The sequence below is a fragment of the Bubalus kerabau genome, chromosome 15 (assembly GCF_029407905.1).
Source record: "Bubalus kerabau isolate K-KA32 ecotype Philippines breed swamp buffalo chromosome 15, PCC_UOA_SB_1v2, whole genome shotgun sequence".
In the NCBI taxonomy this organism is placed as follows: Eukaryota; Metazoa; Chordata; class Mammalia; order Artiodactyla; family Bovidae; genus Bubalus; species Bubalus kerabau.
Window position 1 is genome coordinate 37,494,394 of NC_073638.1, and position 12,902 is coordinate 37,507,295.

Genomic DNA, 12,902 nt, shown 5'->3' on the forward strand with positions numbered 1-12,902 from the left:
AGAATACTGGAGTGGGTTGCCATTACCTTCTCCAATGCATGAAAGTGAAAAGTGAAAGTGAAGTCACTCAGTCGTGTCCAACTCCTAGCGACCCCATGGACTGCAGCCTACCAAGCTCCCCCATCCATGGGATTTTCCAGGCAAGAGTACTGGAGTGGGTTGCCATTGCCTTCTCCAATATTCATACCAGAACTATTTACAATAGCCATGACATGGAAACTAAGTGTCCATTGATGGATGCCTAGATAAAGAAGATGTGATATATAGGTAGATCGAGATATGGATATATAGATACTGGCGTGTGTAGAGTATTTTATATATAATGGAATATTTGTGGTTGTTGTTTAGTCATTGTAATTCACCATTTTAAAAAAGTGGAAATCCTGCTATGTTTTACAATATGGATGGACCCTGAGGGCTTTATACTAAGTGAAATAAGTCAGGCAAAGAAAGATAAATACTGTATGATATCACTTTTATATGAAATTTTAAAAAAAAACTGAACTCATGAAACAGATAACAGAATGTTGGCTGCCAGAGGTGGGGGTACAGAGCTGTAAATGGGTGAAGACAGTTGAAAAGTATAAACTTCCAGGTATAGGATAAATCAGCCCTGGGAATGTAATGTACTACATGGTGAGTATAGTTAATAATAATCTATTACGTAAAGTTGTGGGAGTTGGTGATGGACAGGGAGGCCTGGCGTGCTGCGATTCATGGGGTCGCAAAGAGTCGGACATGACTAAGCGACTGAACTGAACTAAACTGAAAGTTTCTGAGCAAGTAAATCTTAAATTTTTCATCACAAGTGAAAACCTGTAACAATGTAACTGATGGACATTAACGGAACTTACTCTAGTGGTCATTTCACAATACACACATATATCAAATCGTTTTGTTGGACACCTAAAACTAATATAATGTTATATGTCAATTATATCTCAATTTTAAAAAGATAAATAAAAAAAAACTATAGAAAAAGAACATAGCAGTTGTTAGGGTTTGAGGATTGAGGAGACAATTGGCTGCAAAGGAGAAGTAGGGGGCTTGAGCAGTGATGAAATTGCTTTGCCCCTTTATTGGGGCTTTATTGTGATGCTGATTACATGACCTAAATGTACTGTCAAAACCCATTGAACTATATGCCCAAAAATGACTTTTCTCTATAAAAATTTTAAATTATATGCTTAAAAAGAGATACTGGGGCTGGGACTCTCTACCAACTACTTTTTCCTTTGTCAAATGGATCCCTATTAAGCTTTGCCAATTGGAGGTCCTCAAAGGAGACAAGAAAGCTTGAAGAAGAAACTTGCTCCTTCCTATTTGATTTTGATCTCTGTCAATATCACCCACAGTTTCTTTACTCTGCCAGGGAAGTTGGTTCCTGTTTCCAGTTTTACTTTGTTTTTCCACACTCCTAGAACAGTCTTGTTGCACCACTTCAGAGATACCAGCATCAGACGACCTCCCTTCTCAATGGTCTGAGAATTCTTCTTAAAGTTTCTAGATTCTAATTCCCTGTCAGTTCCCCTATTCCTCCAGCCCTGTGGATAGTAACTGCTACCTTTGGTTTTTAATCTCTGCACAATTTCTTGTTCTCCTTTGCCTCTTCAGTACTTTATTGCCTGTTTAATAATGTCTTGGAGTATTCTTTCTGTTAAAATTGCTTATGTGATGTCTGTTCTATGGACTAGAAATTGATTGAGAGAAAGCCCAGGTCTGTCCCATGCCCTACAAAATCCTACATGATCCATCCTGCCCATTACATCTCTGACCTCATCTTTTACTTTTCTTTCCCCTCACTCTGACTCACAAGAAATAGTTGATAAAGAAGTATGTTAAGCTTCACCACAGGGGTGGAGTGTCATCAAAATTCAGAATATGGGAAACTCTATTGGACAAATAACTTAGTCTCTCCAACAAATAAATTGAAGAAGGGAAAAAAATGATAGAGGTGAAGCCTCTAGATGAGAAGTGCCTTAAAACATATTAACCAGCAGCAAAGTGAAGACCTAATTTGATTTATATTTATATATACAATATGGGGCTTCCCCGGTGGCTCAGTGGTAAAGAATTCACCTGCAATGTAGGAGCCACAGGAGACACAGGTTCAATCCCTGGATGGGAAGATTCCCCTGAAGGAGGGCATTGCAACCCACTCCAGTACTCTCACCTGGAGAATCCCCATGCACAGAGAAGCCTGGTGGGCTACAGTCTCTAGGTTCGCAAAGAATTGGACATGACTGAAGCGACTTAGCACACATGCATGCACACAATATATTCATATAATATATATAATGTCATATATGATTAATATATATGACATCATAAATATCTATAAGGTAATTGAGAGATTTGAACTATTTAGTTGTTAAATTGAATTTTGGTTTTATGTTTAAGAGTCAAACATTTGGAGATACAAGTGGAAATATTTATGGACATATTGGGATTGGGTGCTGGGAGAAGGTCTGGGGGAAGTAGATGGCTCATAGACATAACAACATTGGCCACAAATTGATCACTGTTGAAGCCAAATGTCTTCACATCATTTCAAGCTAATGTAACAAATACCACAAACTGGATGACTTATAAACAGTAAATATTTATTTCTTACAGTTCTGGAAGCTGAGAAGTCCAAGACCAGGGCACTTGCAGATTCAGTATCTGGTGGAGAGCCCTCTTCCTCATTCACAGCAAATTTCTCACTGCAACCTCATATGTGGAAGGAGCAAGGGCATTCTCTCAGGCCTTATTTATAATGATACTAATACCATTCATGAGAGGCTATTCTTATGACTTAATCACCTCCCCAAGGCCCCACCTCCTAATAGCATCACTTTGGGGGTTAGGTGTCAACATAAACATTTTGAGAAGGACACAAACATGCAGCCTATAGCACCAACTAATAGAAGGGATTCATTTTATTATATAAAGACTAGATTGTTTATATGTTTTAAAAAGTCTGTCTTCAAAAATCTGAGGGTCCATCTACTGTGCAAGGCAGTTAACACAAAGAATGACTCATAGGCCTCTGGAAAATGTCAGGAGCCAATGTTGAAAAGCATATACTGCAGTGGTTTCAACCATAAGCTCTGGAAATCAACACCTGTGTATGCCACGAGATAGTGGTCACCTGTGTGGCCTTGGACTTCTTGTCTCCATGCCTCTGTTTCCCACATACAGAGTGGAAATGATAACGGGGTCTAGCCCCATGGAGTCTTCCTGAAGATTAACTGAATTAATAGCTATGAAGCACTATCTCAGAACATCATCTGGCCCATAGTAAGCACCCAAAATATGTCTATTATAATTATCATTATTACTATTATCATCAAATAGGAAGACATGTTAAAATGAACCAACAAGGTCTTGAAACAAGTGTATCCAAAATATGTTTTTAATCTTAATGAAGTTCACAAATGGCATAATATTGACATTTCCTTAAACAAATTATACAATCATGTTCTTGGACAATAAAGCATAGCATCTCCATTACCATGTGTCCCCACAGGCCACAGAGGCAGTGACTGAATGTGCCCCTAAGTGTTGGCAGAGACGCCATGGTCAACAGAACATCTTTCAAAGACCCAGTTTGCTTCCAGATAAGCTAATGAGAGATGCCATCACATTTACTGCATATAGAATCAAATATAAAAAAGATGCACAACAAATATGGAATTAGCTTATTTTTGCATTCAGTTTCATTCCTTTCAAGTGATAAAGGTGCTTTTTTTTCAATATTAGGATGCAAACATGTATATCTTCCATGGTGCCTCCTCACCAAGTGGTTGTCAACAGAAATTAATAGAAGTGGTGAGTTTAGCTTCACGGTAACCTGAGATTAAAAAAATAAATAAAATTAAAAAGAAGAAGAGGGGTAGGAAGAGGAAAAGAAGAAAAAGAAAGAGAAGTGGAGAATAAGAAGGAAATAATCACAATTACTACTGAAAGAACACAAATTTATAGAAATGTTTCTTTAACTGAACTCTATTTATAAATTATGGATATGAGATATGAGAAAACTTTTATGGCAAAGGATGAGAAAACAATTCAGGTTACTGGCAGTAGTATTACAGGTATAGCTCTCTTGTCTGAATCTGTGAACATTGATCAATGTTGAAGGGCTTTCCGAAACTGGGTTCATTAATGATGTGTGACCCAGGCTAAGATTTGCAAGGCCTTCCCTTTCTGAATTCAGAAAGCTATTTTTCTCTTCTGAGAAAGATGACACTGCATCTCCACAGCCTGTCCTGTGTGTGTGAAAGAGTGCGTTAGTCCCTCAGTCATGTCCAACTCTTTGCGACCCCATGGACCCACCAGGCTCCTCTGTCTATGGAATTTTCCAAGCAAGAATACTGGAGTGGGTGGCCATTTCCTTCTCCAGGGGATCTTCCCAACCCAGGGACTAAACCTGGGTCTCCTGCACTGCAGGCGGATGGATTCTTTACCACCTGAGCCACCAGGGAAGCCCACAGCCTGTCCTAGTGCTCGGATTTTAAGCTAAGTTGTAGGAACTCACTAACTCAAGAGGAAAAATGTAATTGGAGAGAAGAGATCTGAACCTATGTCCAGTGGGTTTCAAAATGTGAGTCCTAATCTCCAAATCCCTTCTCCCTTCTGACAGTACAAGGCAATCACCTTCCCAGAGTCATTTCTCTGCTCAGTCCTGAAGGTCCCTGCGGCGCCGGCCAAAGGCTTCGGAGCCCACGTTGGTGGGCACAAAGTTGCTCTTTACCACACCCCCAGATCTGCTGAGCAAGCCTGCCAGCCGATGGGTCACACAGGTGGCAGTGTTGCAGGACCTCTTCTGGGCAGTGATGCTGGTTTGCAGGATGGAGAAAGGAGAAAAGGCCTGTCAGTGAGTGGCTGCGGCAGAAGCCTACCCCATTGGGCTTTCAGAAAGAGAATTGTAGCTCTTCGACATATCACTTAAAAATAAGTATTTCTCCTAAATGCAATTATCAAGGCTGTTAGGGGAAATGACCTGGCAGCCTTTGCCAGAGGCCCTGCCTAAAAGTTTTCACACAAAATGCACTTCAGGGCCGTGTGACAAGTACTAAACCCACACTTAGTATCCCTTACATTCACCCCACCCCAACACACAAGGAGCATAGGAGGACATACCCCAGCCCAAACACCAACAAAACCACTTTCTATGGAAAATGAAAAATTTCTGAAATCTTACCTGGAAAAGGCTCAGAGCACCGGGTTTGCAGCATCCTCCCCCAGCAGTGCTTACCTGCTCCGCAGCACACCTGTTCTCATTGCAGGAGCTGGTTCACAGGACTCTTACCACACCCTGTATCCCACTTACCCTAAGGTGAAGGCTACTTTTAAGTATAGGCCCTGGGCACTCTCAAGCCTTGGACGAGGACCAGAGTAATGACAACCAAAGTGTCAATCCTTTTAGAAAATAGATTTATTCATCAATGATGAGGCATGAGGGATGAAGCAGGAATTGGAGGGTTCTGCCATGACACCCTTGGGATCTCAGAAACTTCTCTCACTCTCTCTCATTTCTAACCTTATCTGTGAGTCCTGCTGTCTTTCCTTCCATCCTGAGGTTCCTGGCATTCTTTGTCATAAGCAAAGCTACCAATATGAGCTTGAAGAGTGATCAGAGTGAAATCTGCATGCATTAATTTCATCCATGGGAACAAGAAAGGAAATCAGAAAGCAGTGGAAGGAGTTCAGTTGGCATCCTGGGGCACCCCAAAATGGAAGGAGTGGTCCCTCTCCAAGCTGTTGGCTATGTCCCTTTTCTTGCCAGGTGTTTCAGGCCCGAAGCCCATGCCAGAGAATCTATGATAGTTGTTCAAGTCCTTCCAGTAAGCACTCAGCACACAGGTACTCAGATTACTGCACCGCTTAGCTCTGGAGCCGTCCAGGCTGCAGGGAAAAGACATGCCAGACAATACCATGCACCAGGGCTGCTCCTGGGGGCAGTCATACAGAAGGTTAGACCAGGGAGGGGGCACTTGGAACAGAGGTGGAGGGGGAAGGCAGGAGGCACAACTCACACACCCTCCACTAGGAGAACTCAGAGGTTCTCTGAGCCAGGGCAGAGTGGGGAAGGGCTGCGATGGGGAAGGGGTGACCTTTTCTGGCATTCCACATGCTGCTCAGTCCTTCCTGCTCTGCGGAGAGGTTCTCAGGGTGGATGCAAGTGCCGTACATGGCTCTACTGGTGTGAACTCAAAGCTCAGGGTGCACAGGGAGGTGGGGATGGGGAAGGGTGTCTGGTCCAGTGAGAACATGCACATGTCCACAGATTCTACACATCTAAAGGCCCCGGACCTACCTCAGACACTGCTCTACCTGACCCCACCCTCTGCAAGGCCTTTGGGTTTACCTTGCAACTGTGCAATGAAGGTGCCTTGCAGGTGTGAAAGAACATACACAGGTTAAATTCCTTAGACATCCTGAGCTGCGACAGGCCCATCCCCTGGCTCCACACTTACCAGTCCTAACTCATCCAGTGCTGAGCGTTCTCCTTAGTAGGGCAAGACCAACTCCCAGAATAGGTGCTTCCACATCTCCCCATCTCATTTCCTAACAGCTTTCAGGAGTTGATCTTTTCAATGTGTCTAACTAACCACAGTTCCTCCAGCTGCACCTGGACGGACCACAGTCTTCCATGGAGGCTGAGAATGACTGGGTGCCATCCTGGTGAACAGGGACAACCTGCAGGACTCTGGCCAGATGTTGTTTTTCCTGCTTCTCTGGGCTACACCCTCCTGAATAGGCCAAGGCTGGGAGGGGAGACTTACCTGGAGTCCTCTGTCTCCTCCTGCTCCTCCTCCTGCTCCAGCTCATTGGTCTTCCTCTGGACATAGGCCTTCACCAGTGCGGCCAGCAGGAGGCGCCCTTCCTTCTCACTGAGTGCCCCAGGATCGGAGAGGGTCTCCAAAGCTGACCTGGAGAGAGGAAGCAACCCCGGCAAAAAGGCTCTGAGCCCTTGCCTGCCTCCTTTCCAGGATAAGCACCCAGTCTACCCAGTCCCTGTGGCTTTCCCAGAGGACATGGCTCTCCTGACTCCTAGCCCCAGGGCTCAAGGCCAGTGTCCATCTAAGGGGGTTGATTCACTGGGAGCCTCCCCCTGCTGTGACCTCAGAGGCAAAAAAAAACTGCCTGATCCCAGGGTCAGTGGAAGGGGAATAAGTTCGTGGCTTCAGGCTGTCTCACCTGAGTGGTGTCGCCTGGAGACTGCCTGCCTGGCACAGGACCAAGATGCTGAAAGCCAGGAAGGGGGAGGATTTCCCGAAGCCCATGATGCCTCTCTGTAAAGGGAGAATGACGTTACCACTGCACCAAGACCAAGCACCGTCTGGAGCTCACAGATCCAGGTTCCAGTCCGGCCACAACTGCCTTGAGAATTCAGGCAGGTTACTTCACTTCCCCACGCCTCTTTTCAGTTCATAGGACAGACAGGCTGCTTTGAATCTCAAAATATACATTACACTGAATAGTTTGGTAAGTAGAAATAGGTATCCTGGGGAGGGGTGGGGGGAGGGTTCTGGTTTTGCTCTGTGAAAAGCCAGGAAGAAGCCACACACATGCACATAAAGCCACACCTTTTGCCCTAGGCAGAAACCAAGCGAGGACCCACCCTTGCTGTAGACTGTGCCTATCTTCTTAGGGACTGAGAAATCTAGGACCACTTCACCTCTGCTGGACTTCTCTGCCAACGGGTGGGAGAAGAAGGCAGGAGGGGTAAATTGGAAAAGAGCGTTAACCTCTCAGTCTGTGGGTTTGGGTTTGGGTTTGGGAGTAACTTAACGTGCAGGATCCTGACTGGACTCTGCCAGTGCATCCTGTCTCTGCTGAAATGCGGTTTAGCAGCAGGTGCTGGGCGCCAGCTCCCCGAGATGAGCTCCACGTTCTGGCCGGCTGACTGCACTGCCCCAAGTCCATGCCAATGCCCCAGGCACGCAAGCGAGCTGCAGACGCCTCAGAGGAAGCTTCAGGGCTTAACCGGCCGGAGAACCAAACACGATCTCTCCTCGGGACCCAGACTGCTCAGGGCACTCCCAGAACAAACTCCAACAAGATCCTGCATGCAAAGGACGGGCACCAAGGCAGGGGCCGAGGACCAGGGCAGGCTAGGAAGCTAGGGCTGGGCTCACGGAGCTTCCAGCGTCCAGACGAAGCCCTGGGGATGCTTGCGGTTTCACTGGCGCTAGTTAGAAGAAAATGAGCTGTCAGCCACAACCTTCTGCCTTCTTCCCAGCGGGACAGGCAGCTAGGAGCACCTGGCTATAGGTGGGCCAGGATGGCCTTCAGAAGCAAAGAAGAGGCAAGCAGGCAAGCGGATGGAGCAAATTAGCTGAACTATCCAGAGGCTGGTAATCAGAGTGAGCAGCATAGGAAGTTCTCACCTGGCAACTCGAGTTTCAGGAGAGGGCGAGCGGCGGGTCCCGGGGACAGACACAACGCCTGCTGTGGGCGTCTTCTCTGCGGAGCTCTCGGCTCTTATGCGGGTGATAGGGGGCGGGGAGGGCCCCAGGAGTCCGCATGGCCAATCCAAAGTGGCCAGGAGCGACCCAGCTCCGATTGCGTCATTGCCCGCGCTCCCACACCGGTCCACTAGGGAGGGGAACCGTCCGCTCTGGCTGTCATTCTCAATGAGGTCATTGCTTGGGGAACCGGAGGGCTGGGAGGGAGTGGAGGGCGTTCGACGTCCAGAAAGTGGGAGCAAACTGGGGGAGAAACTGGTGTAACTGACGGTGAGGGGTCAGAGTGCCTCTCACTTTCTCTGCAACTGAACTCCGACCTCGCACCCCCTCCACCCACTCCAGTAGGGACCCCGGCCGGTCACTCAGACTTTGAAGGTATCTCAGATGTAATAGACCACCTTGGAGGAAGGGGATGGTGAGAGGAAAGGATCTTTGAAAAATTAAGCTCTTTGGACCATATGGGGTGATCTGGTATAGTCTTCCTCCCTACTCTCCTTCAACCGCCCCTTCGAAGTAGTTTTGCTTCCAGTCTGGTAACCTGGCCTCTTTTGCCTCACTCCTCTGGGACAGAGGGGAGTGGAAGAGAGGACTGGGGAGGGGGCTAAGCTGGCACTGCCTGCACAGAGAGCTAGACGCCCCTCTTGTACTCCCTAATTCTCGACTGCTAGTTCAGCATCCCTTACTCTAACCGCGGATCTGCACCGCGGCGCTGGAGTTGGTTTACACAGCTGTCCCACTCCTCTGCCTTCTGTTTGCCAAGCTGCTGGGCCAGGACGCCTGTGTCCGGGTTTCTACTCCTCTCGCCCCACACCCCCGCCCCACTTTCCTGAAGCGCTCGATTGCAGAGCTGGAGGGGGGGGGTGGTCAGCGTCCACCCACAGGTGCTGCAAGCCCAAAGGGCAACCTTCGAAGCCCCAGGCTGTCAGTGCGCGCAATCACGCCTCCCGCAGGTGCACACCGCACTCACCTACCTGGACCCCAGACACACGCTCTCCTTTCGCACTCACAAATGGACACTCCGCAGACCGCCAGCACTCACTCCAACAGACGCGCCCTCACCCGCTGTCCTCTAAGGAGGGAGCGCGCATTCACCCAACCCTACCTCGACCTCATCTGAAAGAAACACCTCGAGTTTCTGCTTTCGGAAACAGGCACGGTTTACGTACACAGGGGTACGCGTTGTCCCCACCGACCCCCGCCCCCAGCACGCACATAGACACACGCGCCAGGTGAACAGGTGCCGCTGGAAGCTGACTATATCTGCCCTTTCCTTTTTCCTTAAGGAAAGACGGGTCTGGAGTCCGCGAGGCGGGCGCCCAAGACACGCGGGCGCAGCGAGAAGATCCCGGCTCTGGAAGGGTCGCCTAGGGACTGTGGGGAGAGGCAGTGGGGGAGGAGTGAAGGAGGCACCCACCTTCAGAGCCTCAGGCTAGCCCCGCACCACGTGGTCGCGGCGACACCAGACGCGCCCGCCGGGCCCTCCTGAGCTCGCGAAGCCTCTCAGGAAACCTCGCCCAGAGGTGAGGGGCCGGGAGCGAAGCCAGAGGCCCGCCGAAGACCCGCAGCTGGTGACCACCGCTTCTGCAGGTCAGGAAGGAGCACAGGGAACGTCTGTCTAGACCCTCCGGGTTTTCTGTGACAGAATGCTGCTTGCGGGCACAAGACCGGTTGCCTTCCAACAACTTGGCAAAAGAAACTCCCAAAGAATCAGGTTGGCCAAACGGCGATTCTTGCTGGGCCTGCTATGCTGGCGGGAGGAGGCGCAGGGCGCAGGACCCGGAGTCTCCCCTGCTCCCGGGAAGCCTGAGCTGCGCCGAGAAGGTGGAGGTGGCGCGGGGGGGGGGGGGGGGCGGGGGGGGGCTAGGGAGGTGAGGGGAGTGGAGGGGGTGGGGAGTGTGGTGATCCGGAAGGACTGTCTCTCTGCGCCCCAGTTCTTAGGCTCGCTTTCGGATGCAACCGGTGACACCGAAGCGGCCTTTTACTTGGAGGCTCTTCTGCACGAGTCCTGCAAATGTGAGGAGACACTTCTGCATCCCTTTCCGGGATTCTGGCCGGGGAAGGGGGCTGCCAGGAGGACAGTTGTCGCTGGGAGCTGACTATACCTGCTTCCTTCCCCGCTTCATCCCGGACCACTGAGCTCTGGCAGAGTGTAGCCCGCCTAGCAGCCCCGGGGCAGCCCTGCTCCCCGGAGAGGGCCAGCGAAGGGGACGAGAAAAGACCCGGAAGCCCCCGAACTTGGAGCCCGGGCTCCCCAGCGTCCACCAAGCTCGCAGAGAGCGCAGGAATCGGGTTTGGGGTTCTGCCTCCCTAGAAGCCCCAAAATATGAATGTAGGAAAACTTTGAACTCTTAGGGTTAAGGGTTGAAAAGCTGGCATCCTCTCCAGAGACTGTGTCACTTGGACTTTCCTGAAGTGTTAGGACCCACAGCCTTGCGGCCCCCCCTGAGCACAATACAATCCCAGGGGCTCCTTCCATTCCGCATGCTGTGGGTGGCCCAGAACCCGAGCAGAGCTCCTGCCTGGGTGAAGTCGGTGAAAGTTTCTCTAAAAGCCACGGAGGCTCGAATCCCTGTGCTCTGACAAGAAAGGGGAGGGCGCACCGTACCTGGAGGCCCATCTTGTCATAAGCAGTCCCGGTTCCGTGCTTTCAGTATCTTGTTGGGTACCCAGAATTATTTGCCCTAATCTTCCTCCACTAGGGTCTTTGCACAGTGTTTGGAGCACAGTAGGTGCACAGCAAAAGTTCGGTGACAGGGGAGTGAGCGAGGGGATGAATGAATGAACAGTTCCAAGGGTTCATTAAAGTAAGAGTCAGCAGGAAATTCGCAGCCAAGTTGAACGGCACCCAATTTAGATCCATTAGATGGAAAAGCAGATTGTTGATCCAAAGAAGTACCTCTTTTTATTTAATGAAAGGAATCCTGATGTCCTGGTGGAAACTTTCTGGAATATAACATAAGAGGAAGGGTTCCAAACTCCAGCTTGAAAAGCAAAATAAGGCATTTTCCCTCAACCCATCCTTTATTATATTTGTGAGTGAATGGAAGAAAAAGTCAATAAAATGCCTTGCTTTCTAAATGGAGAAAATTACATTTTGATTTTCCTGGAACTGTTCTGAGCTTCAAGGCATCCCAATCAAACCAACTAGCATGAGGATTTATAGCGAATGGTTTCCCAGGAATAATCTTTTGCTCTTAAATTGTCTCAAATGTTTCCATGCTCAGTTTAACTATTTTATGTAATTATTTTTTACATTTTGAAAATGATAGTCATTAATTTTTAGAGAGAAACAGATTCCATGTACTATAGCCTTTGAGGTTTATTTTTATTTACTTTAACTTACTCTCTGTTTTCTTTACAAATTTTCTTGGAGACATATCCCTTAAGGGAAAGTTTTATTCATGCAACAAATCCTGAGAACCCACTATGTGCCAGGCATTGTTACAGGCACTAGCAATTCACAGTGAACAAAACAAAACCCCTGCCCTCCTGATGCATATATTACAGTGATGTATTTAACAGGAGTCCTTGTATATCACCTTCCACCCAAATGAAACACATACATATCTTCACCCAGGAATTGAACTGGGGTCTCCTGCATTGCAGGTGGATTCTTTACCAACTGAGCTGTGAGGGAAGCCCATATTCCACTCACATCCTCACAATATAGTAATATCATCTATCTGTCAAACAGATATTCGGGGTTTGTATGATTAAGACAATGTACAGACTAGCTGAGCTACATAGTGAACTTTGATTACATTTTCTTGCATGTTGTACTTTTAGTTAGTAATTCCCTCTCTTTTCATTTGTCTAATTTTCTTTCTGCCATCACCTGTTTATTCATTTTCCAGTGTCACATTTGTCCCCCATTCTTGGTTTACTACCTCACTTTGGTGGAGCAAACTCACCATTATATGAGAGTCCAGAAATTGTGAAAGCATTGTCTACTTGTCTCCTATTTCCAGTGTGACTGTTGAGAAATCCATTTCCTTTTTTTTTTTTTTTGTATAGGACCTCTCTCTCTCTCACCCCCCTTCTCTCCCTCCCTCTGTTCCAGTCTTCTAAAATATCATGATGTTGTGTCTTGGTGTGGGCTATTTTTATTTATTGTTCTAAGTACTGGAATAACACTTGCAACAAGAAAATTCATGTTCTTCAATTTGGGGATATTTTCTTGCTTTATTTCTTTGATAATTTTATCTTTTTGTTGTTTTTGTTTAACTCTCTGGGAGACTTTTTTTTAAATTTACATTGTTTTTAAATTCTTTTGATCATAGTTTTAACTTGCAATAACTTTTTTAAAATCCTGTGTTAGTTTTTACTTCCTCCTGTTTTTATTTAATGGGTACAACATCATTTTCTAGCTCTCTGCAGCTGTTAAATATAGGTTATTTGTTTTGTTTTTCTCACTTTAGAGATTACCCTCATATTTCTAGTTCTCCC

The 12,902-nt window shown here is 47.4% G+C and overlaps 1 protein-coding gene across 2 annotated transcripts; it reads right to left on the minus strand.

Annotated features, from left to right (window-relative positions):
* Positions 1-3,395: 3,395 nt before the first annotated feature.
* LOC129628080 (calcitonin) lies at positions 3,396-8,495 on the minus strand. 2 transcript variants are annotated; one of them, XM_055547498.1, is made up of 5 exons: positions 8,379-8,495; positions 7,186-7,280; positions 6,771-6,917; positions 4,639-4,820; positions 3,396-3,835 (listed from the first exon to the last, which is right to left on the minus strand). In XM_055547498.1, the coding sequence occupies exons 2-4, from the start codon at positions 7,269-7,271 to the stop codon at positions 4,661-4,663; spliced, it is 393 nt and encodes a 130-aa protein (XP_055403473.1). In that variant the 5' UTR covers positions 7,272-7,280; positions 8,379-8,495; the 3' UTR covers positions 3,396-3,835; positions 4,639-4,660. The 2 variants fall into 2 exon arrangements, with proteins under 2 accessions (XP_055403473.1, XP_055403472.1); XM_055547497.1 differs by lacking the exons at positions 3,396-3,835; positions 4,639-4,820 and adding an exon at positions 5,404-5,889.
* Positions 8,496-12,902: the final 4,407 nt, after the last annotated feature.

Coding starts and splice junctions, on each gene's coding strand:
- LOC129628080 (XM_055547497.1), bottom strand. CDS start 7,271: ATGGGCTTCGGGAAATCCTCCCCCTTCCTGGCTTTCAGCATCTTGGTC. Junction 6,918..7,185: donor CTCCAGGCGACACCACTCAG/GTGAGACAGCCT, acceptor TCCTCTCTCCAG/GTCAGCTTTGGAGACCCTCT. Junction 5,890..6,770: donor GAGGAGACAGAGGACTCCAG/GTAAGTCTCCCC, acceptor TTTTCCCTGCAG/CCTGGACGGCTCCAGAGCTA.